The 27,126-nt window shown below is 31.9% G+C and overlaps 1 protein-coding gene across 5 annotated transcripts in view; it reads left to right on the forward strand.

The window, feature by feature from the left end:
* The first annotated feature begins 2,226 nt into the window (after positions 1–2,226).
* LOC106459947 (leucine-rich repeat and calponin homology domain-containing protein 3-like) overlaps positions 2,227–27,126 on the forward strand; it is a 62,000-nt gene continuing 37,100 nt past the window's right edge. For 3 of the 5 annotated variants that reach the window (XM_022386526.1, XM_022386527.1, XM_022386529.1), the window contains exons 1-9: positions 2,227–2,639; positions 11,287–11,431; positions 14,966–15,092; positions 15,697–15,802; positions 19,348–19,484; positions 19,924–20,048; positions 21,863–21,980; positions 23,960–24,136; positions 24,529–24,644. In XM_022386526.1, coding sequence (XP_022242234.1) covers positions 2,462–2,639; positions 11,287–11,431; positions 14,966–15,092; positions 15,697–15,802; positions 19,348–19,484; positions 19,924–20,048; positions 21,863–21,980; positions 23,960–24,136; positions 24,529–24,644 — 1,229 coding nt within the window. In that variant the 5' untranslated portion in view covers positions 2,227–2,461. Of the gene's footprint in view, positions 2,640–11,286; positions 11,432–14,965; positions 15,093–15,696; positions 15,803–19,347; positions 19,485–19,923; positions 20,049–21,862; positions 21,981–23,959; positions 24,137–24,528; positions 24,645–27,126 lie in introns of those variants that run through there. The other 2 variants (XM_022386528.1, XM_022386530.1) reach the window with 2 other exon arrangements.

Here is a 27,126-nt window from a genome sequence, read left to right on the forward strand (position 1 = left end):
AGTGTTGCGTCATCGAGATCACGTGACTATTCTTACGCCCTCTATTTTCTAGAACTGTCCTGTACTTTGGCAAATGCTCTAGCATTTACTAGATATAGGGTAGTCTGGTATATAAAAGAGGGTGACAACGTGACGGTAATGTGTGTGTAGGTAATGAGTAATTGAACTGTGGTCAGAGAGAGACGTATTGTTGAAGTTAACGTCGTTATTATAGTTTGTTATAGCGCGACTGTTGAAGTTGAGTGTATCGTAAAGTTATATTCGGAAAGAATAAACCAGTTTTATTAAGTAAGGACTTATGTCGCTGAAGTTTCGTCGGAACGAAGTTACGGAAAATCAATTAACGACTAGAGGTGTAACACCTGGAATCCATAATCTGTCATTTCGACATATTTTGCAAACATTGCAGAACATTCTTACTTTTCAAGTTACTGCATATTATTCCTCATTATTAGCTCTTCTTTAATACAAGTAACTTGTAAATCATAAAACTCGCATAAAATTTGCTCCATTTCGAATTAATAACTGAGGGACAAGAAAGTTTCCTTTATTCCCTAAACACATCCTGCTGTTTTGAACTTGTTTGTCTTTTGTTCAACAAATAATTACTTGTTTTCAATTGCCAACTTTTGTCCAGACTTTTCCTTGAATTAAATCAACTATGAAACTCACTTTAACTCTGAAAATTTTTTCTGTTGCTCAAGTTATTGCGGGTACTGTTCATTATTCTAATGTAAATCAATGCACTGAGAACAGCACATGGTCTCTTAAAACTCGGTCAGCAGCTTTAGAAGCACTGATAACTTCTTGTAATCTTGGAGGTGAGGGGGAAAGACCAGCCTAATATTCAATATATTGAGTAAGAGCTATTGTACAACAGATAAATAGTACATTTTATGTTTTAAAACTATTATGGTATAAGCTTAAAGGTTCGACACATGGCATTATTTTTTTTTTGTAATTTTATTATAAAATTCTGAAATCAAGGCTTATTTCGTAATTTATCATGAATCTTTTATACATACAAGTTCATAGAGAATATGAAATAAGCAGTCAAAATGATACAAAAATAAAAACAGAATAAACTGATGCCGACTCTAAACCTCAAAAGAAAATTAATTATCTTCTACTACAGTCCCACACTCAATTCTACAATCAAAATTTAATTAAATTTGTTAATTTTATATTTTGTACAAGTGTAATCACAGATTCGATGATGACAAAACCTTGTCGAAACGTTGTATATTTGCTGTTATGTTAAAGTTTTTCTTCATTACCCATTCAAGCCGTCTCCAGCCATTATTAGTCTCAAAGTGGGTTCCTCGTCATCGAATTTGAATTCATCACGGCGATTAATCGAGGTGGTGTATGTCTAAACGTTTATCTTTGTTATTCCATGTATAACTTTTTAAGTATGTTCTCTCACCAATCCACTACCATAAACCAATCATACCGTGAAACTATCTTCAAACAACGTAACCTGAAAAAAAAAAAGGTACCTGATGATGACAAAACCTTGTCGAGACGTTGTACATTTGCTGTTATGTTAAACTTATATTAAAGTTTTTCTTCATTACCCATTCAAGCCGTCTCCAGCCATTATGTAATCACAGATGTTTTTATTTAACATTTTTATGCTATCTTTCTTTGCGGAGACAAAACAAGTCAGTTGAATAATAAGTGGATATAACTAAAAGCACGAACGCACTTAATGAAAAAAACAACATTTATATGATTCTGGACTTCAAGAAATATATTATGATTAATTTTGTTCTATTACAATTTAGTTAAGATTTTTATGCGTCTTTATAATCATACCGTATAGCCCTCCAGTGGCTTAGCGGTAAGTCTGCAGGTTACAATTTGGGTTTCCATACACGTGGTGGGCAGAGCATGGATAGTCCATTGTGTAACTTTGCGCTTAACAACAAACAAACATATGCATACACTATAATTTAAAATGTTTCGCAAAAATAAAAATGAAACAACCGATATGGATGAATTTTACTTAATTTAAATTTAAAACTAAAATTTAGGATATATGTGTATAAATCTCTGCAAAGCGTTTAGATGTTTAGAAGACTGTATTGTGTTGTGAAACTAATATAAATGACTTATTATATTGCTTCTTTTATTAAAATTATTTTTTGCTTATTACAATTAAAAACGTACACAAGTAGGTAATATATGATAAGCAAAACTGATTTGTTGATTATTTTTCTACCTCATAGAATTCCCCATTCTTCTTCTCCTGTTGTTCAGTTGAGGTTCCCCGCTGAGAACGTGAGCTCTATTGCTCTGGCGGATACCTGTCTTCTACTTACTACGATTATCAAAGAGCCCCAACTACGTGTGACTCAACTCTATCCTCTGTACCAATCCCATGATGCGTATGGTGAAGTATATCGACGCCAGTAGAGAAGCTCGGTAGGAACATGACAGATAAACTAGTAGTAGTAGCATGGAAAAATTCCCTTTGACTTTCAACGGTCATAATGGGAGTCATCAGTATACTCGAGCTTTAGATTTAATACTCGAAGAAGCAAGGATAAGTGGACAGTTGAACCTCAGTGGCAGAAATTTAAAAGAATTTCCAAATATCCCTGTGAATTACGATCTTAGCGACACAGTTTCAGCAGGTGGGAGCACTGTAATTTGTAAAGTATAATAGTTTTACTGTAGTCTGTAGTACTAGTAATAGTATAGTATAATTTGTTAATGTTACCGTGTGTCTAATTCCGTTATTCTTGTAGTAATGTAGTAATTGTAGATTCGTAGTGTTATTGTCTTTACTGCTGAGCATGTTAATGCCACTTGTCCAGTTTATAGGTGTTATACGTACAAGCTAGCTTTTGTTTGAAGTTACAAACTGGGGGAACAAAGTTAGCACATTTTTCTTATTTCTTATTCAGGTTTCTGTTGGCAAATAATCATTAGATGACATCTATTGTCATATTTTCAAGTACATAATACATTACACACAAATAACTTATGGCTTAACTGTTAATAATAACTTGTGAGTATACTACTTACATTTTGTGCAGTCATCTTTTCAGAAAGCTTAAACTGTAATTTAACTCAACAGTCATACGATATTGAATGACATTGAGCTTAATTCTGTGCTATGGACAAGGTGTTTATTGTTTTGTTTCGTAGAGCAATGTAAATATTGTAAACATGTGACATGCAAGTATACTGAGCTGCAATGTGTAAATACTTAACTATGAGTTAGGTATGGGCTGATTAGTAATAATAATATATGCAAACTAATGTGTTCAGAACAGCTATCTGTGTACAGGAAAGACCATGTAGTTTACAGACTACTGATGCATGATAAGAATATTAATAATGAGTTGGCTATAGTATATAGCATTTGGAGTACTTTATGATGTAGTAATCATAGTGTAATAATTTTTACTTCTGAGCATGTTAATGTCAGTTGTCCAGTTTATGTGAATTGCCATTTGTGTTGTGTATCAGTAAATTTTCTAGGAATCCACATAGTCTCTTTATTGTATTGAAATAGATGTAGACAATCTAATGCCTGAACTGGAAAAGTCAATGCACTAGGAAGAGTTCTCACAAAACTTAGTTGGATCTGAATGTTACATTACAGAACTGATAAATACTTCATTGTCTTGTTTTTGGAAATAGTTTCTTTTGAACAAACTTAAGAGAATCAAAGAGCAGTCATTTTTATAAAAAAAACAGCAATTGTCTGTGAAAGATTGGGTAAAAAGATTCTTATTCTAAATATTTGAGGTTGTACGTTAGCCAACTTGATTTAATAACATTTTATGTAAGTAGAAAAGTGCAATAGTTGTTTATAGATTGGGCTTGAACTAGTGGAATATGCTCATTAGATAGCATGTAAGATTTAGTTGCCTAATTTTGGACAGTTTTCGACATTAGATAATCCTGTGGCATCGTGTATGCAAAATGAAAGAAGGTGACTGATGAAATTAACGTAGTTTAGACTCGCAATGTTTCTCTAAAATAGTATTACAGATTAACTCACAAATAGAAAAGCAACATGTTAGAAGTTGGTCACAGATAATGATTAATTTTTTATAAAAATTACTGTGATAAGTTAAAAAATATTAAAATTGAAAATTAAAAAGTGGTATGTGTGTGTAAGAGAATTTAGAAGCATTTTAATCAGAAATGAAGTCAGCTTTTTGTAGTTTCTGGTATTAATGCATTTGTATTCTGGGTAGAAGTACTGCACACAGCAAATATCTTGTTTAAGAGACTTATTTGGCAATATAGGATAATTGAGAAGATTTGTATTATTGGATGTCTTGCCTTTAATGTCATAAACTGTTAAAATTAGTTCTGATGATTTTTGGAACACTTATCTGTTTGTTCTTTCCTTCTTGTGTTTATAGAATTAGGGTATAGTTATAAATTAATGTGTTGTGATTGAAGAAAAGCAATCATCAGAGATTCAAGTTGTATTTAAAATAAAAAATAGTATAGGTGGTAGGTTTTAAGCTCTGTTAATCAGACAGCTTTGGTTTTTGATTAAAATTTCATTTGAATAGTAGAATATAGTGCATTGTATTCCTTGCAACTCCTTCAGCTTAAACCACAACAAAAAATTTAATATTTTGAAGATTTGATTATATGTAAAAACCTCCTTTTCTAGAGAAAGGTTTTAATTCTTGTTAGGTCTGCATTCACATATTGCTGTGGTTAGTGCAGTATTTTTTGGCTCATTTATAACAACCTTTTCTAGAGAAAGATTTATTTTGTTGTAATAGCTAGGAGCATGTACATAGTATTTCAAGAAATGTCTTTAATCATTAGGTTAAGGAATAATTACTACACTTACACTTATCATGGTGTGTGATTAAGATGTATTTGTGGTTTCATTTGGTTATTAATTTATGGAGCTGTGAAATTAAAGAAATTATAAAATTATACTTATTATTATTTGTCAGAAGTAATTGACTAGTGTATAATTTTCAATCTGAGTTAGCTTATGTTATTCTGAAAACAATTAAAAATATCCATCCCATGTGCTTTTTACTACACTTTTTTTTTAAAGAAAGTAATCATATCTTATAGATATAATCCAAAATGTTTGGACACTAAAATATTTATTTTGCCAAACATCCAAAAAAACTGAGACTGTCTGTATGTGATGAGATTATTATCATCATTATAAGTATTAGAGTCAGATACATCCTGATACTTCTGTGTAATCAGGTTCAAAAGGGAGAGAATACTATTCTGTATATTATTGAAAAAAAAAGGAATGGGTGGAAAGTTATATGGTATTATGAAATCTGTATGTATCCAAAGGTAAAAAATTAGGGTGTGATAAATTGTAATATAAATTAGTTATTTGAATACGAATTAGGGTTAAACAATAATGCATGCTTAGCATAATATTACTTTCTAGTAATATTGATAAATGTGGGTACATGTATATGTATATATATATATATATGAAGTAAAGTGTAGCATATGAAACAGTTTGTGAGATCATTACCTCAACAAGTACACTTGTGACATACAGACTTATCTTGATAAAATGATCCTCTTGTATTGGGTATGATTGCTTTTTTAACTTTTCTGGAAACAAAAATATTTAGTGTGGGTAAAATATCAGTCTCTTTATTGATAGATATATAGAGAATAAAAGACTTTATGTAGTTTGAGGGAGAGTCGTACAAAATATTTTGCTTACTACATATAAAGTTCTACAAGATGAAATTTATTTCATTTATGAATCCAATGTCCATTACAAGATTATGAGACTCAAATATGTATATATTATTCAGTGTTAAAAAGCATCATTTAAAAATGAAACTGATGCAAAGAGAGAGATAAATTAGACAAATGCTTAAAGATATATTGTATATAGAAATATTCATTTGCAGATAAATTATTAATTACATTACTGTAAGCATGGTATATGTATATATATATATATATACTTAAGTATGTTCTTCAGAAAGGTTTGTTACCTCTTTGCACCACTAAGAGCAACTGCTGTGGAATTTCCTGAAAATGCTACAGGCCTTGAACAAACTCCCACCCCTAAATGTGTCTATATGTATTATTCCAACTTAAGACATAATCTTCATAATGCTGTTCCAATAGGAGGGGGACACATTTCAATGTGCAATAATCTCTGTGAACCCTAGAACATGATCACAGGCTCATTATTTTCTCAGCATTGCCTGTGTTCAAATGTTTTTTTTTCCTGTGCTTTTTGAGTTTCTATGCTCTTTGATTGATGACCTATCTTTATTAGTGCTACATTACTTTTGTCCTCATTGCACTTTGTTCTGTCCACCTGATTGCAACTTCATTTTCTTTAACCACTCATATTTCCTCTTTGTGATACATACAACAATGAATGCAAATAAAAAAACATTCCAAGGCCCAGAAATTCCTCTTCAGGCATATACTTCAACTGAGGCAATGGCAACTGGAGACACCTTATCTGTTCATGGGACTGACATTCATTGGTTATCCCTTTAGCTCACTTAATTGAGCAAATGTCTAGTATGTGACAGGTATTTGACTTCAACCATAGTGATATACTGTAAATATCATGGAAATATTAAATACCACAATCTTGAAGAGCTGTTATGAATCATGTTAGACACTGTGTTCACTGCTGATGTTTTTGAAATGTGTTGTTACTGCTATTGTGCATCAGGCAATTGGTTCCTATTTATTCTCCAATAAAAGTCTGTTTTTTTTTCATTTCATTTCCTTCTGTGGAGCTTGCCTCACCTGTAGTTGATTTTTGCCAGTTCTTCTACATCCAGCCTTTGCTTCTGGACCTTCCCTCTGTGATAAGGAGCAGGTATCCTCTCCTTTTCTGTTTGCTAGCTCACAACTCATATATGTGACTTTCTATCTCTTTTTTTACTGTATATCATAATGATTCTTGGGCTGCTTTTCTTCATGGACCCTCTTCTGCCTCAATTCCAAGTTGTTCAATATTTTCCTGACTTCTTTGCTGGGACTCTTCTGCATTTGTTGAACCCCAATTTATTGTGTCCATTCTGTCTGCTTGGGTGCACCTCTTTCTCTTTCTTTGTATCTTTCTTTCCTGCAATCTTCTCATCTTTATCTTATCATTACTACTTTGCTATATCTCCACCCTTCAACTTTGTACTGTGGCTCTTCATTGTAACTCTGATTGTTTTATTTGCTCATTTGGCTTCTCTTTCTTTTTGTACTGTCTCTATTTTGAATGGGTTTCTCTGTTTTTGGATCTCCTTGATTTGAATGCTTTCCTTTCAGGTGTCTGCCTCCCTTCCTCCTCTCTCCTTGATCTGGGTGCTTTCCTTTCAGGTGTCTGCCTCCCTTCCTCCTCTCTCCTTGATCCAAGTCTTGCCTATTTTCTCACTTTGGTGGTGTTACAAGTTTCTTGGATATTTGGGCTGAGGCTGCTTTTCAACAATGTTCCTTCGATTCCCTGTTTTCCCATCTCACTGCACCATGGATACCACTTTTGGCAACCCTCTCCTGTTTCTCATTATATCACTTCTACTTTTTGCTCCCCCTTCCACATGGTAGATCTTTGAAACTCTCAGTGGTAACTCTTCCTTGGAGCCAAATCTTTGCCCTGGAACCTTTGGTACCTGCCTCTCACCCCTTTCACACCTGTAATCTCCCTTCACTGGTGATGTTTGGGTTGTGGAATTTTTTTTCTTAAGGTCTGTCCATGCTTTTCATACTCCACCTTCTCATTCTTTTCAGCCTCTTACTTATTCTCTTTCCTTCTACATCTTCAACTTCTTCCTGGGAGTTTTCTTGATTCTCATATGGGGTAGGTTCAACCTTACATCTTCATGCTATGAAGTTCTTGGTATTGAAGTCTCTTCATTATCTTTCTGTCTTTGAATGAGAGGCTCTCTTGCTATTGGGCACTCTGGAGTCTCTTTTACATGTGCACCCTTTTCAGGAGTGTCTGGGGGGATCTGTGGCACATGTCCTGTGATCTCTTATCTGCCACTATGCCTTTCCATTTTTCTTTTCATCCCTTTCTGCCATGGTGGTTCAATCACTCAAATGTCATCAGGGATATTATCCTTCCTTGCTCTGTCTGAATTGCATCTTTCCACCAATGTCTTTCTTTTCCAGTTGAGAGAAGGTTTGTGATACCTCCACTCTTTCTGGGGTCCATCTAGTCTTTAGAAGAGCAGTCCCTGCTGTTCAGCATACATTGGATACATCCAATGTGACTTGAATTTGCCTTGGGATGCATGTGAGGGCTCCTCTTTCTTTCACTTGTCATTGTAGTATCTATCTTTTGCAAGTATTTGTCCAAGACTGAACAGGCTGATGGCTGAGCCACACTACACATTCTAATGTTTAATTCACCTAAACAAAACATAACTACCAGCACTGGATTTTCCTGATATTTTTTTCCTCTAATATCTCAGTATAGATAAAAAATATTATCGGGCAAAGAGTATTCACTGATTGAGATGGATGTGGTCTTCCAACAGGTGTTGTTCTAGGAAGCGATCCCCAGTCTCATGGAAGTCACACCTCAATGCTTTCCCTTTCTGCATCTTTTTCAGACAGGAGCTCATCTTTGAAATTGAGCAGCACCGACTTTTTCACCATCTTCAATATGGGATTCTAGCTCTTAGTGGTGCAGAGAGGTATGAAATTATTCTGAAGTTAACATTTTCCTTGCCTGAAAATGTATTTCAGATAGCACTTCCTTTCCACTTCTGGTGCATTTGTTTGCCTTTTCAAAAATGAGCCTGTGATCATGTATATGTGCTCATGGACATTTCCTGCACATGGAGTTTGTATTGCCCTCCAGTTGGTGGGGGCTATAGCATTATTACAAGTACTTCATAGTTGCTGCAATACATTTGTAGACAAGTTTAGGGGTGGGAGTTTGTTCAAAGCTTGTATAGGAAATTCCACAGCAGTTGCAAATGAGATAATAGCTCTTGTGGTGCAAGAGAGGTAAGTATCTATCTGAAATACATTTTCAGGTTAGAAAAATGTTAATATTTATATTAAGTAAATTGGTGTTAGATATTCATACAATACTTATAGTTTAGAGATACTATATGTAATTTTTCATATTAATGAAAGGTTTTTGAAGTAACCTCTGTTAGGAAAAATAAGTTATTACTTTGATAATTTTAATAAATTTGACATATGTTTATAAAGAATGCTTATTTCTTTTTATTAATGTAACACTTTTGTTAGTTTTTGAAAATAATAGTCAGCGTAACATTTTAATTATTTTTTGTGAATGGTGAGATTTTGGTGCATAGGGTTGGTCAAAGAATTATATAATATGTGATGATCATAATTACAAAAAAAATGACAATGAAAGGGCTGAACAAAATTTGTATATGATCATACAAAAATAGAAAAGCAGAATTTAGCGTATACGTGTGTTGTGTATATTTGAGTCAGAGAGCACTTGAACACCTCAAACACATATAACCACAGTCAAAAGTGTAAAATAGAAAAACTGTATAACACATTTTTATTTTTGTCCATCTTGTATATGTTTTTTTCAAGAGCACCAAAGGTACAGTATTTGCATATGAATGAACTAAGACTGCCAAGTAATGTTTAAGAAATTTAATTGAAACTTATTAGTATATTTTATTATCCATTTAAATCCTGATCAAAATTTCCCTCCCAAAATTTATAATTTTTATCATATAATTTTTGTGTCATCTGTACATCAGTAACATAAGCTGTTGTGCATGAAGTCCTAATGAAATTAATGCTGCAACACAAATGGTCATAGCTGCAAAAAGACCCAAAGCATATGTTATGCAGAACCCTTTTTCATACTCTCCTGACAACAGGTTCATAAAATGCACCATAGAGAAAATAAGCTGAAGTACTGTAATTGATACTCTCATCATATCATGTAAAGATAATTACTATGGTGATATTAATTCTGAAATAGATATTTTAATTCAGTGTCTTTCCAAGAAATAAAAAAATAGCTGAACGTAACTTAGTATTTTAAATTTCATTCAGTATTTAAAAACACTTCTGTCACTGAAAAGTATCATCTTTTTTGTTGTGGGTCATTATAATGTGATGGCCAAATCCACCATTCTTTGCTGAAATTTATATGCATGTGTAGTATATTCAGGTGAACTGAATTAACTTTAGAACTTCACTGGATAAATCTACTAAATAGGAAATTTGATCATGATATGAAGTTACTGAGTAATACTGAAAAGGCTTATTAATTGAGACTATTCTAAATGAAATGAAGAGACTGGACAAAAAAGTGATAACCAAAATGCACAGTCTTTGATAAAATACTGAACATAAAAACAGTGTGTGTACCTGTTCACTGGATTAAGGACTCAGTTGGACTACAGGATACAAGGCTTCATATCCTTACCTTTCCATATCATATCTTACCTTACCTAACTCAGCTAGTTGGCTTACCTTACTTTGCCCCATGCTCATGGATTTTAGATTGGAAGAAACCATGTATTTATATTTTTAAACTAGTGCTACCATGTGACAAGTTAATCTCAGAAAACATATTTGAGACAGTAAACTCTAGATATTACCTGAAAACCATTGAAGGACATTGCTAACTCAATTCTTACACAAGGTCACATTTAGCAATGTTCTCCACTGGTAGTAACATGATACTAACAGAAGGTGTTATATGTGTTTTTTCAATAATTATTTACATTACTTCATGTTTTTTTTCCTAACTTTAAACCTGCCCCATAAATCTAATCAGTTTTACTCTTGAACCAGTCATACCCTGAATAAACTTATGTACTCATTGCATCTTGATGACATTTCTTGTTTTCTCCTACCTTGAAGAATCTTTAAAGCTCCAAAGGAAGTTTTTTTCCACTTGGTTAATAATTATGGCATTACTTGTATCATTTGTTTCATAATACACTGCAGATAGAGATCATCCTTAGTTCCTGCCACAAAATTCTGTTCTTTCTACAACATTTATTTCATTAGCACCTTAAATGTAAATTCAAAATCCATTGTCGAACATACAAATGTAAAAAATGAACATTTTCCTCTATGACATTTCATAAAATCAAGAAATCATTAATTGGAAGAGAGCATATACATGGTCAATAAATAAATATTTTTCTCTTGTCAACTTTAAGTATTTACTGCCCTATATGATTGTATTTTGAAATATCTCACAAATGAAAATTAAGTTTATGATAAATCTTATGAGAATCAAAAATACAACACTTTACAGTTGTAGTTAAAGGTTTTAGTGTTAACAGAAACTACATGTGTGTATAAAAATGTCCTTTTTTTTTCTAGATTTATCCAAAAACAAGTTGAATGAACTTCCAACCCAAATCTGTGAATTTTTCCTTTTAGAAGTTTTGAATTGTTACCACAATGTTATTCGCTGCCTTCCAGACACTGTAATTGCCTTACAGTCCTTAACCTTCATAAATCTTAGGTATGTAGAAAGTAATGTTTTTTTTCTTGTCTCCATAAGATCTTAAGTTGATTTTGAAATTATTTATTTTTTGAACTTGAGAGTAACATTATGATTATTTGACTTGTTTAGCTTAATTCTTAACTGGTATGCTAATTGATCATCTTTTAATTTAACAAATTTACTTCTATCAGTTAATTCACAACTTCCTTTGACAGAGTAGTATAGTTTTCATTACATTTCACGATGCTACCAGTATTCACCCATTGAGTTTGAGAACAGTGCATCTGTGTCTATTCACACATGTGCATGCATTAGTAAAAAATATCTCACATTTTGATCAGTTTCTTATCTTAGAATTAGCAGTTTTCAGTAACACATTTTAGTTTGTTGACGGACCCGATCCAGTCAGATTTAACATAACATTGATCCATGTTCATTCCATTTATTGTCTTATTATGAGCTTGTTCAATGCATTGTATTTTTCCATAGTTACCTGCTGCTAGTTTATTCTTCAGTGTACAACAGTACCAACAAGAAAAATAAAATGGCATTAAAATAAAAAATTATAAAGGCAGTATTCAGCATTACAAGTGTATTTATTATTTGTAAAACTAATATGTTATTAATCAAGAAAAGTCTTTCCCAATTTTTTTTGTAAACAAAACTTACATGTACCTGACAGACTACTTGTGGGGTTCAAACAGAATTAAAAAAAATTTAAATACAAAGTTATAGATAAAATTTTAATTCTCAAAACTTTGCTTTTGTAATTTCAAAATTATGAGAAAATTTAGTGATTTAAAATTTTGTCATACACATAATGTATGTCTGTAAATTAGATTGCACAAATTTCAATATATTTGATTTCAGACTGAAATAAGACTAAATTCTTCAAACCCACAACCTTTCACTTATGAATCCAAAGCACTATGTTGTTCTTGTGGTTTATTAACTGTATAAATTTTAAAAGTAGCATACCATCATCTGAAGATAGAATTTTTCTAAAGAAGTAACAAGTTTGGATGGGTCTTGAACACTTCTTTACCAACAGGGAGATTCCATAGCCAACTATAGTGCAATCTCTTGAATGTTGTAAATCTCAGTCCTCACTTCATTTGTTCTTAATAAACAGTTAAGTGAAAGCTGATGTTTGTGGCATTCAAGACACAGTAGCTATTTAGTTGGCTAAAGCATCTGTATGATTGGTAATCATTGGTTTTAGTCCCACCCAATCAAAGTTTCCTCTTTTTCACAAACATTCTTATGTTTTTAATTTTTTTCCCACAAAATATTGAGGAACTATGTTATACTGCTATAGGCAGTAAATGTTACTACTTTTATTTTTGTTTCATGCTTTTATAAAAGAATCTTTGAATTTGAAATAATTTCAATTTTGCTAAAAAGAATCTTAGTACAATCAGTATAGAATGTGTCAAAACAAAATACGAAGTTTGAGTTAGCAACCACCATATCAATATAATAATTTATGTACCGATGCATTCATGATGTCAAGAAAACATGTAGGTTCAAGAAATCAACTTAACTCAAAAATACGATACCCTTGTAATGGTCTAAAATGAACAGCTGCTACAATTAGGGTTCAACAACAAAAACACAATTTATTCACAATAACAATACTTAAAAATAAATTCAACACAGTTAATAAACAAGTGCCTGGCCAGGAATTCACACCAATATCAGTAAACAATTTATCATAAATATTAATAAATCAATAATAATCGGATCAGGAAATAGAAACAGAAACAAAAAATCTAATCTCCCCCAAAAAAATACAGCAAATACAATATTCAAACAGTACATTTCAATATTGAGTGACAAATAGCAGTAACTATACCCTTCAATAACTATCTCGTGACTCACTCTCTCTTAGTGAAGAGAGGGTATTTATTCACAGAGTAGTTGAGAGTATAGCCTCATGTGATCATAAATGTGCATACCTTTCTGTTATATTAATAGTATTTGTACATCACCGCTAGGGAAGCTGGTGTCAGTTTCATCATACACACATATATTTGTTTACTCAAATACAAATGATTATGTGGAAGGTGAAAATTCATAGATAAACTAAATGATAGAAGGAAATAATAAATGAATGATAAACACAACCATAATCATAACAAAATAGAATTTGCTATCTCACACCCTGTAACCCGAGCTCTTTTGAAAGGTAGACCAAAAGTGCTCAGGTTATAGGGTATTGTATTTTTATATATTGATAAATATTAGTTTTTCATTCTGTTTAGAACCATTAAAGGAAATTAATAACAGTAAATAGCATAAGTTTTTAGAGTAATATTAATTATAGTTAGTAGCTATGCTGGCTTATACCAATAGAGAGCACCATAATTCATTATTTGTAGACTTATATGTTTGTTTTAGTTTCTAGCTCTTTAGGCCTATTTTACATGAATAAATGGAAATGAAACATTGAAAACTATTTGCCATTATCGCGGTGACGTGATGGCCACTATAAAAGTATAAATTTATGCTGTTGATAGTGTGTGATCTGTTAATTCTTAAGTAAAATCTCATAGAATTTCTTCATTATAGGATTTGTGCATATTGATTTGATATTTCATTTCTTGTAAGGTGAGATAAATTAACAACAAATAACTTTTATCTAAGTTGTATTGGGCTAGAAGTAGTTTACAAAATTATATAGCTGAATTGGGTATACATTTAAACCACTCATTACTAATAGATACTGGACAAAATAAATTGAGGATTAACATGTTATTGAAATATATTTTGAAAATAGATAAATTAGTGAAATTTATTGTATTTACTTATGGCAAAATTATAGTACACAAAACTGTGATTATGGTATGACTCTGCAATCAAGATATGTCATGTTTCATGTGTGTACATGAAAACCATGTATGAATGAATCTCAACCTAAACAGTTCTTTCTGTAAAAAGTTAGGATTTTGAAATGTTTATGTTTACATAAATGCTGAAACTTCCTACTACGAAGTATGACACATTAGTGGCTATTGTGAAACAGTTTGTTTCCACGTCACAGTTTGGTGTGTTATGGTTGCACATCTTAAGAAAACAATACATTTCACTTTCATCATTAGTTTGGGAATTATATTTAAATTTAGCTTCTTTTGAAGGACATGCTATAATTTGTTGATTCCTTAATTTATTTTGTCGTTTAAAGTATATAGATTGGAAGATTTCAGAGCTTCAGTTTAAAATTTTTATTCAGCTAAAAATGAGAATAATTATAAACATAAATAACTATTAAGATGTTTCACTAATGTTCACTTAGCATCATCTGATATATCCTGATATATTCAATTGCATATGAACAACATTTTTAAAGAGATATACATGATACATAAATACATGCTAAGCAAATATACATGATAAATATATATTCATTTATGTACATCTAACTCTCTATTAATTCTCTCAATTACATCTTTACTGGAGAAGCCATAAAAAGTTTTATTTGTGTGGATGAAATCATAATCAGATGGTCACATATGTTCCTTTATCTGAGGTCTAATGTTCATTCATTTCTAGCCATAATCAACTGTGTACCATTCCAGCATCACTATGTCAGCTTCCTCTTCAAGTACTGATCATCAGCGACAACAGACTTGTTTCTCTTCCAGAAGAAATTTGCCATATGGATCAGCTCATGGAACTGGTAATAAACAAATGATGTATATGTTAGAAGCTTATTAAACAGTTCTGTTTTTAAATGTGTTTACTGAGTTCTTTTCTAACTCAAAATATGTATAACTTTTAAACACTTACAAAAGGTAAAGAAATTAAATAAACTTTAATTCAATGCCATTTTTTTAAATGTTAAAACAAGAAAAACTTTTTTTCTTAAATATTGAAAAGAGAAATGTTGTAGAGAAGCATATTCAATTAACAGTTTTACTTATAATATTTCAGTAATTATTTTACCAGCTTTAAATTTATAAATAAAACTACTGAAAATTAATTAAGATCATAAAAATACAAGAAACACTTTCATAACAGTGTCATGGAAATTTCATTACTCTTTTAAATTGCAAGCCTATTTTAAAGCTATTTTACATATATCAAGCAGAATACTTGAATTTTAGTATTAGTTTAGTATTGGCTGGTATTTTGTAAGTCATAACTTTTTACATTCAGGTGGGTGGCTTAGTCAGCAACTTTATCTTCTGCATACATGAATAACAAATATTATATCTATTTTTTTGTTAAATGTGGGTAATGTATACATTTCTAATTTATGGAAACTTAGTGAAAATTTTCAGGATGTGGCCTGCAACCAGATTGCCATCTTACCACCAAAAATTGGAGACCTGGAGTCACTCAGATCACTTAATTTACGGAAAAACTTGTTAACTAAGTTACCAATAGGTGGGTTTTTGCAATAACTCATGTGAAAGTTTTGTAGGATGTCATCTGTAAACATGTTTTCCATCTCAAATAACTATTCAAAATTAGCTTCACCTCAATAACGAAAAAATATTTAAGTGTTAATAAATGAGTTATCTGTGCACAATGGACAATTTAGAACAGTACTATTTACTTATATATTGTCATTAATGATATTTCTCTTCTGTTTTATAATAGAAACTAAACATTTATAAACACACCAGGTATGAAGATCATTGTAACCATTTAGTAATACTTTCTGTGAAACCACAGTTTTTACCAGTAGTTTGCTTGTAAGTTTATGCTGAATATTTATAATATTTTTGAAATTTTACTGATATTTGTGGTATGTACACTATCCTACCAAAAGTCATGGGACACAGGTAGTTATAATTAAAACATGTCTTTATTACAAGAAATTAATAGCATGTTGGCATGCCTTTGGCCTTATTAACTACTTCAATGCATTGTGGAAAACTGTCTACTAATTTCTGGTAGAAAGTTGATGGTATTCTGCTCCACTCCTCCTTTAATGCATTAGTAAGCTCCACTACTGAAGAGGGCTGTCTTGGCCTTGCCCTAATTCTGCGTTCCAGTTCATCTCAAAGATGTTCTATCGGGTTGAGGTCGGGGCTCTATGTTGGCCATTGCAATGTTCCAGTGTTATTCTTTTCAAACCACACATTCACAATCCTTGCTTTGTAACATGGAGCATTATCATGTTGGAAGATGTAAGGGCCGGGACCATAAAATTTCCACAATTGTGGGGCACATAGAATTGTTCAGAACATCAACATAGAACTCAGTATTCATGGATTCATGCACTGCAACATGTGGACCTAGTCCATACCACGAGAAGCACCCCAGACCATGATACCACCACCTCCAAACTTCAGTGTTGAGTCAACAAATTCAGGTAATAAGTGTTCTCCAGGCAGTCTCCATACCCAAACATGCTCATCAGACTGGAAGAGTGTGTAGCATGATTCATCACTTCACAGAACCGATTTTTATTGATCCATGGTCCAGGTTAAGTGTGCCAGGCACCATGCTAATCGATGATGTGCATTTGTTTTCATTATCAATGGCTTGTGAGCTGCAGCTCTTCTGTGAAAATTCATGGCATGCAGCTCCAAACGTGTCATAGAAACACTTATAGGATTGCCTGTGGCTGCTCACCTCTCCAAACACAGATTCTCTAGGGATTGACGGTGAGATGAGGTAACCATCCCTCTCAAGGCATGTCAGCTCCTGTCAGTCAGTATTTTATGCCTATCTGGTCGTTTCTTGGGCTAATTGTCACCTGTGGACTTCCATTTCTTTAGCACATTGCCAACTGTCGACCTGGGAATATTTAATTGTTGCACAATAGCACGTACAGACATTTTCCCCAAATGACATCAAACTAGCTCTATCCATGTACTCATTGTTTGGCATACAAGTTCAAAATGACTTCTGAGTGAACCACTGATCACTTTTTTAGGCTATACAATTTGCATATTTCATCGTAACACCTATTTTCTTGCAGTCAGAGGTGTGTCCCATGACTTTTGGTAGGATAGTGTATGTATACTTTTAAGTACATTAATATAAAATATTTAAATGTAAATAATACCCTAGTTTTTTGTTTTATTAACAATGTTATTTACTGAACTTCACACAGTATATAAGATTCAACTTGGCTAATTAAATGTCTCTGGGCATATTAAATATAAATGGTATCATTCAAATAGCCCCCTGTTGGCTCAGTGGTAAGTCTGAGGGCTGATAATGCTAAAAATCACATTTCAGTATATGCAGTGGGCAGAGCATAGATAACCTATTATGTTGCTTTGTGTTTAACAGCAAAACAAACAATTCAAAAATTTCAACATACAGCTTGACAAAATAATTTTATTTGACACAGTATAAAACCATTCAAAAATTAATATATTAATAAGTAAAATACAGAATTCAAATTAAGGTACTAAGATCTACAATGTACATGTAAGTAAGAAAATGTTAAAAGATTTAAAAATAACCTTGAGTATTGTAATTTTTTTTGCTTGTGATAACTTTCAAAGAATTTTACAATAAATCAAAATGGTATCATTTCTCAGACTTACCATTGAATGTTACCAAGATTTTATCTGATATTATTTGTAAAACATTTTTTGGTTGATTATGAGAATAAATGTATTTTTTGGGTACAACAGGCATTTTTACTTGCACACATACATATATGTGTATTTTTCATGTATATATCTGTAGTTTACATAATGCAATAACAAAGTTTTTCAACTTATGACAGTAACTAAAATTAGCATTGTTAAGTCTTATGGGTTTATAAATGATAAACCATAGTTAATGCTTGGAGTTAGGTCATACTCGAAACTAAAGAAATGCTTATGTTTCATTAGATATTCGAGAACGAGAATGGTGACTATGTTAAAAGTACTTCAAACCACATATGATGACTAAGATCAAGCATAGTGGTTGACTCAAAGGTTTGAAATAGTCACACTCAAAAATGTACACCTCCCTCTACGTGCACAAATTTTCACTCACTACTAACATTGATACTCCCACCTACTCTCACGTGTTTCCATGTGAGGCAACTGTGTGAGAGCATGCAAATGAGCATGCGACAACCCTCCACCAGTAGGAGTGCAACACAACCCCTAGCACAGCTGACTCCATCTATGCAGCTTTGCTCACCTTCACTTTTTGATTGGTTTGTAGAAAGCTCTTCTACAGTCTTTCTTCTATGGGATTGAGATTTTAGTATATTGTGGTTTGGATTACAACCCAGCTAGTTTTCTCTCCCATTTTGGTTGTGCTCCTCTCACTTTCTACCCATGTATGTGCCACCTATTTCCATACTGGATGCACAGTATACCTAGTACAGAAGTTGTGTGGTCTCCCACACGTGTTCCTTTCCCAACAGGGATTAAATTTCCTGGGTGTTGTTCAGATGCTTTCAAATACTCATTTCTTTCTTTCTCACTGGTCCCTCCACCTATTCAGTGTAGGATCCTAGCTATATATGTGGGAAGAAGTAATGCACTGTATCGGAAGTTATCATTTTCCTATACTGAAAAAAGGTTTCCGAATGGTACTTTCCTCCTTTAACATTTCCTCTCTTTCGTCCCCACTGAAAACCAGTGCTTTCTTTTCTGTCTTATCTCGAAGTGACAGTTTGGTAGAATCGAATAGAGGGAGTAACATGCACCAGGAGGGCAAGTCGCACTCCTGTTATGGAGGGTTGTCTCATGATGATGTACATGTGAGACACAGTTGAACTACATTTATCATGTTGCACATGTGTGTTCAAGGCTTGTGGCATGCAAAAAAAATTGTGCACATAGAGAGAAGTACTGAACGAGAACAACTATACATGTAGGAGGAGGTAAGAACCTATTGGAAATTTATTTTCAGTATAGGAAAATAATAACTTTGGAAATTTTGGTTCTTGTTCTGAATATGTTATAAACAACATGTGATGAATTTTCTTGTTCAAGTTATCAACCTAACATCCTTATTTCCAGAAGTTTGTGATCTCCGTCTAGTCAAATTGGATATATCAGGCAATAGAATTACCTTCTTACCCACACTACTTAGACAGATGACATCACTGTTGCAGTTGGTTGTAGACAGAAACCCTATGATCTCTCCACCAGCTGTGGTAAGTATGTGTTTATTGTATTTGGTGCATATCCCAAAAAATATAGGATTTTTTTTAATATTTAAAATAAAACCCAAAAAGCCTTCAGTTTGATTTGTATTAAAGACTAGATTTTTATTGTCTTTTGGCTTATTTGTTTTTTTAAAGTATTTCCTATAATTATTTTAACCATTGTGGTAGGTTAGCATAAAAAAATACTTACACGTTCTTTGATAATTTTATTATAAAAATTGACTTTACATACCTGATTGGAAAATTTTCATTTAAAGTTGTAAAACATAAAATGTTATTCATAAACATATTTTTGTCTCTCTCTTTTTTTTAAATTACATCTTTCAAATCTATTAATAACTAAAATATGTTTTTTTTCATATTATTGAACTAATACAGTGTTTTTCAAATTATTAGATACTATTCTTAAATGTCACATAACTTACAGATGTGTATGAGAGGCCAGGCACACATTTTCAAATACCTTGAATTACAAGCCATTCGAGACAGCAAAAAACAAGGTGTTCTTGTGGAGTTAGACTACCACCAAAACTTTAGGAAAGCTGATGTTTTGTAAGCTCATGTTCTATGTTTTTTATTTCCAACTAAAACATTGTTTACTACCTTCATCTCAGGTGGGTACTTAAAGCAACTGACCAGGAATGGATTTAATTTACCCTGCAATGTATGTTTCACTTAGAATAGTGTAACAATATTTAAGTAAATTGGTGAGATTGGATAATATGATGCCAACACAGTTTAATGTACAAACATCGTAGTAAGATTTTATACAGTGTAACCATCTTTAACCAAATCTGTGAGTTTGGCTATGATGATTCTGATAAAGCTCAATGTGAAATAATTGTGGTAAGATATTGTACAGTGTAACAGACTTTAACCACACCTGTAAATCTGTATGAAAACTAAGAGAACACTGTCTTAAACCAAAATGTATATTAAATAGTTAACCAAAAAAATCTGTCTAAAACAAATAATCTCAAACAACCTCACCAAATCTGTCTTACAAGGAATCTAAATAAAGAATCATCTGAAACAAACAAAACACAGTAAAGTAAGTAAGGTATACAATACACTTTCACTCTAGACACAGGTACCATTCACATGACAGGAGGGCCACTTTTAAGTTAAGAAGGAGATGTCAAACTCTTAGGACATCACCCTGTTTACCACAAGAAATGATCACAGTTGCTATCTTTTTGCATATTTCATGCTAATGTAATCTTTCCTAATGGGGAACACGTGTGTGTTCTATGAAAAACTAAAGTGAGTGTAACTTAGTGGCTCTCTTGACTGACTTTCTGTATTAAATTCAACATAAAGTATACAGAAATTTTGAAATATTTATTTAGTAATTGAAGGGGCAGAAAACATATTGTAGCTTTGCATAGCACAACAGTCTAAGTCAAAATCAGGCCTTATTTTCTTACACAAGTCTAACATGTTATATTGAGTTCTCACGAATAAGAAGTATCATTCACAAATGTGTTTGCAGTTCCTTTTGTTTGACAGGTGAACCACTCTCTGCATGACATGAAGCCACAAATGCTGCCGTATTGATCTGATGTTGTCATAGTTCAGTGGCATGCTGTGAACAAATCTCAGTTTAGCTAACAAAATTCTGTTTTGTTGATATAAAAACAATAAATTCCGTCAATACAAATTAACTTTTATTATTGTCCAATTTTGTAAACAAAGAATTGAGATATGGCATTATCCCTCTAACAGCCCCCTTGGACTGTTTGGTGGGGGCTATTTACAGTTCTCATGCATTTATCAGATTTGAAGGACTATGTTTGATATTATATTTCATAATGTTTTATGAGTCAAGGCCCAATGTTTAACGAGATTATTCAACCTTTGCTTTTTTGCATAATTTACATATGACTTCAAAATCATTGTATAATCAAAGTCTGGATTTAGTAAAGTTGGGTTTGGGTCTATATGTTACTATATCTATAGATTGATTAGTTTTGACATAGTTATTCTTGTTGCTTGGTAAGTGATGCCTGCTGGCCATTCTAATTGATAACCTTTCAGAAGATTTTTAAAAGTATAAATTGTGTTTCTTGTTATTTCATAAGAAATAAAAGTTGAAATACTGTTAATGATGGAACTTCCATTAATTATGTTTAATGTCTTAAACACTTACTTTATGTAAGATTTGCATAATTTAAAATGTTGCTGCTTAATCAATGGATAATTTTATTTTTTCCACATAACTTCATACACTGAATCAGATGATCAACAGTAATAAAATATGTCTGTATTGTATGATTGTTTTGTATACTTATTTCTAATTACTTTGGTTTTTCTCTTACTATGTAGCTCACAACTTGATAATATTATACACTAGTTTTGCATTTCAGAGGTGAGCTACAAATCCAGAATAGCCTCTCAAAGGATAGAAAGAAAAGACAAACTTTGGATTCAGGTTATAGTACCTCTTATGGTGGAGATTGTTGCTGGTTGCAAGATCCACATGATGTATGTTTCTAGCAAATTCTTTAACTTGTTTAAAAAAAAAGTTAATATTTTTTCATATTTATTGGTCAAATAGTAAAGATATACAATATTATAGATTTTATATTATCATAAATACATTTTCAGATTTACTTGCATAATATTCTTATAAATTGAAGGAAATTGCATAAATGAGATGAATATGGAACATTTGTTTGACTAAAGGGGTATTAAAAACAGTTTACATGTACTGTGGATGTTTGCATTTATTGATTCAATGCAAACTTGTGTTAGTTTTACTAAAATTCAAAGAAAGAATAAACTGAGTTCATAAAATGCAGAAGTGATTCACTAAATACCTTGTACCTACACACCTGAAAATTATTTATAGTTTATCAAATTATTTTACTAATTTTAAATAAAACCTTTCCACAGTAAGAAAGTCCATTTAAGTCTGCAGACAATTTTAAAAACAATTAACCATGTTCAGTGTTTTGAGGGAGTAACCAACAATTTTGTTTGCCATAATACAAAGAACTAGTTAACTCAATCTTTAGTCCAAAAAACCTTGGATAATATAGCACTTCAAATCACTTTGGCTATACATAAAATCTGAGTAATTTAAAGTAATGCTTCTGTACATAAACTAAGTTTAAGCATAGATACCACACTCATATTGTTCTTAGAAGCACCAATTTAAACATTATAAACATTTATAAGAATTATAGTAAAATACTGCTAACAGTAATACTTCAGTGTAATCTAATAGTTGTAACTTTCTAGTCCTCTGACTTCTTTATTTTGTAAGACAAAATAAGAAACCTTATAACCCCAGCACTTTAGAAAGGTTGACATTTTTTGTCAGGGAACATTCCTAGTTTGTCCAAGATGTAGAAAGATCTACCTTTTGAAAGTGCTCTGGTTATGAAATTTCTTATATTGTTTTTTATTGATAATTTGAACGTATACGTTTTCATCATGTTGTAAGTATTTGATTTAGAAAATTCAGTTTCACCTGAATTACATCTCAAATGATTAATTTTCAAAATCTACTATTAGAATTAACATTTTACAAATATTTTTAGATTTTCAAACTGTAGTGTTATAATCAACATTTTACAAATATTCTTAATTAATACTACAAAATTGTGTTCAGTAAACCATATTTTAAACTAAAAACAAAAAAGGCCTAAGGCTTAAAAAACAGTTTAATTTCAAAACAAGTTTGGCACCAGATGAAAATTTTGGCATTGGAAATCAAACTGAATAAAAAAAACTACATGGGACAAACCATAAAATGAAATGAACAAATGAGATTGGTGGTTGATGATCCAACAATATTCATTATACTTACTATATATATATACAAACACATTGTAATTAAGATTATTGTGTATGTGTGTGTGTGTGAAAGTTAAATACCTGGGTAAATGTGTATATATACAAAAAAAACAAAAGATAATTGGACTTATAATAGTATAACTAGGCAAAAAAACATTTATAAAGTCATCTCCCTTCTGTTGATTTTTATGCTTTGTGTACTCTGAAATGCCAGTGATCAATGCTTCCACCAGCTCTCATGAATGAACACTTGGAAAACAGCTTTGTATCTTGACATTTCAACGACACTCACTTCAGTATGGAGTATGCTCACTACAAACAGAAAGGGCAGCCTTTTCAGTTTTAAATTAACTTTAAAGGGCATTATTTTTTAACATTAAAAACCATTAAAATATATATCTTGTTTAGAAAAGGAAAACATCAGTACTCAACCTAGTGAATGATGTTTTACTTTTCTTACTTCTATGTTGGCATTAATGATTTTACATATTTTTTCTGATACATATATATCTCATTATTTAATTAGAACTAAGCTGTTATTACCAGTGTGCTGTTTATTGTGTTCTCATACAGTAATGATGAGCAGCTACTTTTAATTGCATCCTAAAAAATAATTTTCATCTGTCATTTTAATCAATTTTTATATCTTTTACTTTTATTAGCCAATTGGAGAGACAGAAATGTCTTATAAGTTATCTCTTCAGACAGCTCAACCAGCTAAAGAGCAAAGAAAAGAAAGATATTGCTACCAAGTGTCATTGTCATCTGACAAAAGTAACACAACATCCTCAATTACACAGAATGAAACACCCGATCTTAATCATAGCATCATATGTCAGGTTTGTTGATAATTATGTCTCATTCCTTATGTATATCTTTAGTGTTAATATATCAAGTGGATAATGATATATTAATTCTTTTTTATTGAGAAGTTCACTTTGAACACAAAAAATCATTTGGTGGCAAGTCATTTCAGCTCACTAAAGATCTATTTGGTCATGGGAGTCTTAGCTTGAACTTGTTCTCCTTCTTTTTTTTCACTTGATTGAATAAAATTTCATGAGAAACAAAATTTTCAGACTCCTGCACAGTGAGCACAACAGACTGAATGAAAGACAGTTTTATTAAAACAGTATTTAAAATAAAATTAAAGCAATAAATGACAGCTATATTCTTTTTTGAGTTGTATTTACTTACAGACCCATTGTTTACATTTTTCCCCTCTGTTTAGAATCAAGTACCAAAACTGATAAGTGGCTGTTCTGCAGACTATGATGAAGGGAAATTTGAGGATACTGAAGTCTTGAGGAAGCAAGAAAACATATTGAATAAAGTACAAAAATCAGGGTAGGAGTGATTCAAGTGAAAATTGTGAATAACTTAGTTGAAGTTTTTAATAGCTTTGCTCTCATATTGTACTTAGAACTATGAGTGCTGTTCATGCTCATTAATTCAATATATTTTATTGTGTTTCCTATATAGATAACTCGTATCATATGTGTGATTTATTAGCAGATATCAATGTACTTCCTGTGAGGTTTAGTAGTTTTACTCGTGTACCTATTCTCAGTTTACTTTTATCCCTATGCTCAGTTTCTCAGCCAGTTATAGAATCAAACAACTATGTGAGAATGCTTGGAGGACAGTTGCAAATGGCACAAAAAATGATATTGTACCTGATATTGGTTAGTTATATTTAGTGAATATGTATATCAAACTCTTTTATTTTCTTGTACCAGCACTTAATTTTGCAAATTTTACAATAAGCTAAAGCCTCTCTATATGATTTTAAGATATGAATAGTAAAGATGTAATTATTATCTTATTACATGTTTGGTGTTAATGGTGAAACAAATAGCAGACATACACTGAATGTTTTCATTATAAGTTACGTATTTAAGATTAAGAAATTAATATATAAAGTTATTTTTATTATGTATTCAGTTTTTGATGTTTATCTGTTATTATTATTATTCCTTTTTACCTTAGAGATTAGGCTTAAGTATAGTTACAGTGATTTAATCAAACCAGTGTGATGATAAGACATTTAAACAATATGAAATGATCTCATGAAAAAAAGGAAAATATGTGCCAGTATTAAACAGTTGTATATATTTTTTTCTTATTTTTTTTATACACAATTTTTAAAATCTAAAATAGATATAGCAATTTATTCCATCAAATGAAAAGAAAGTTAAAGTTTGTTGAGTAACCTACTAATTAATTAATTAATTCAAAAATACAATAACTTTTAAATAAGGGAAATTGTGATTTTAATTATAACATTTCAACCCATAATAACGGGTCATTATTGAATACATTTACATCCAATAGAGCAGATTGAATTTTAGAGAGCATTACAGACTCATGATGGTGAGGACAAGGTTTGTAGGTGGTGTTAAATTAGTGAAATGAGGTGGATAAAGTATCAATCTTACTATAAAGATGATCCATTATGTATGTGTATGTGTTAGCATCTATCACCCAGAGTTCAGTGGCTCGACTACAGTATTTTTTGGTATGATAACTAGAAACTGTCTGACAGTGTACAAGAGCTGTTTTGTTTTAGGACTTCTGCCTGAAAAGGGGAATAAAAAAGTCCTTGAAATAGGGCACATTTTTTATAGACTTTTTTGTTTTACATTACCCAAAGTTGGCTTGCTAGATTACTGTAATATTTGATGTGATAACTGAAAACTACCCAATAGAGTACATGGGCTATTTTGTTTTATGAGTTTTGGTTGAGAAAGAGAATAAAAAGAAGCCCCTGAAATTGGGCACATTTTCACTTTTTTTTATAAACTTTTGGCTTGCATCACCCAAAGTTGGGTGGCTCAATTACTGTCATTTTTGGTTTGATAACTGGAAACTATTCGATGATGTACATGTGCTATTTCATTTGAGGATTTTTGCCTGAAAAGGACTCAATGAACTTGGCAGTAATTTAGGTTTTAAATCTCACAAGCCCCAAAACTGTTGTTTCTCTCTTCAGCCCTGCACATAGATTTAATATTTAGATCTACTGGAGTATGAATAGACTTATAGGTATCATGGTGGGTATGATAACTTCTGATAATTATGCTTATTTAGGTGAGTGACTAGGATTTTAAGATTAGTTTTAACTTGGGAGGGTAATGCTATCTAGCTATTTTGCCTAAAAAGCATCCAGAGAAAGCCATGAAGATCAAATGCGATGAAGGAAGGAAGGGAGAAGGTAAGCTTATCTTGATAGAAGCTTGGAGTGTAGAGGTATGACGAGGCTGGAGCATGTGGAATGCACATGTTTTTGTTTACACACATGGTGATGACATCAGGTGATGAAGTAGTTAGCATTGGAGAAATGAGCAGAGAGATGCAGCATACAGTACACCCTGCTGAACTAAGTTGATTAAAACAACATAACTGTGAGTTTTAAATTTAAGGATATTAAATGATATTGGAAAAACCATAACAATTTGACTAACGTTTGAAATGAGATAGTAACAGTTAAAACTTACAAAGTTATAGGTTATAATTACAAGGAATTAAAGATTATACTTAATGATAAAGGATAAATTGTATTTAAGCATACAAAATGAGGTCCTTCTCAGGGCCTGGTATATATAGATCCAACAGCCAAAAAATTTTAATGTGGAGGAAATCAGAGTACCTGGAGAAAACCACTTTCACTAGACAGGTGGCAAAAATTTTACCTGCCAAAGCTAAAAATGTTTGTTTGTTTGTTTTTTGGAATTTCGCGCAAAGCTACACGAGGGCTATCTGCGCTAGCCGTCCCTAATTTAGCAGTGTAAGACTAGAGGGAAGGCAGCTAGTCATCACCACCCACCGC

This window comes from Limulus polyphemus, unplaced genomic scaffold (assembly GCF_000517525.1).
Source record: "Limulus polyphemus unplaced genomic scaffold, Limulus_polyphemus-2.1.2 Scaffold686, whole genome shotgun sequence".
NCBI lineage: Eukaryota > Metazoa > Arthropoda > Merostomata > Xiphosura > Limulidae > Limulus > Limulus polyphemus.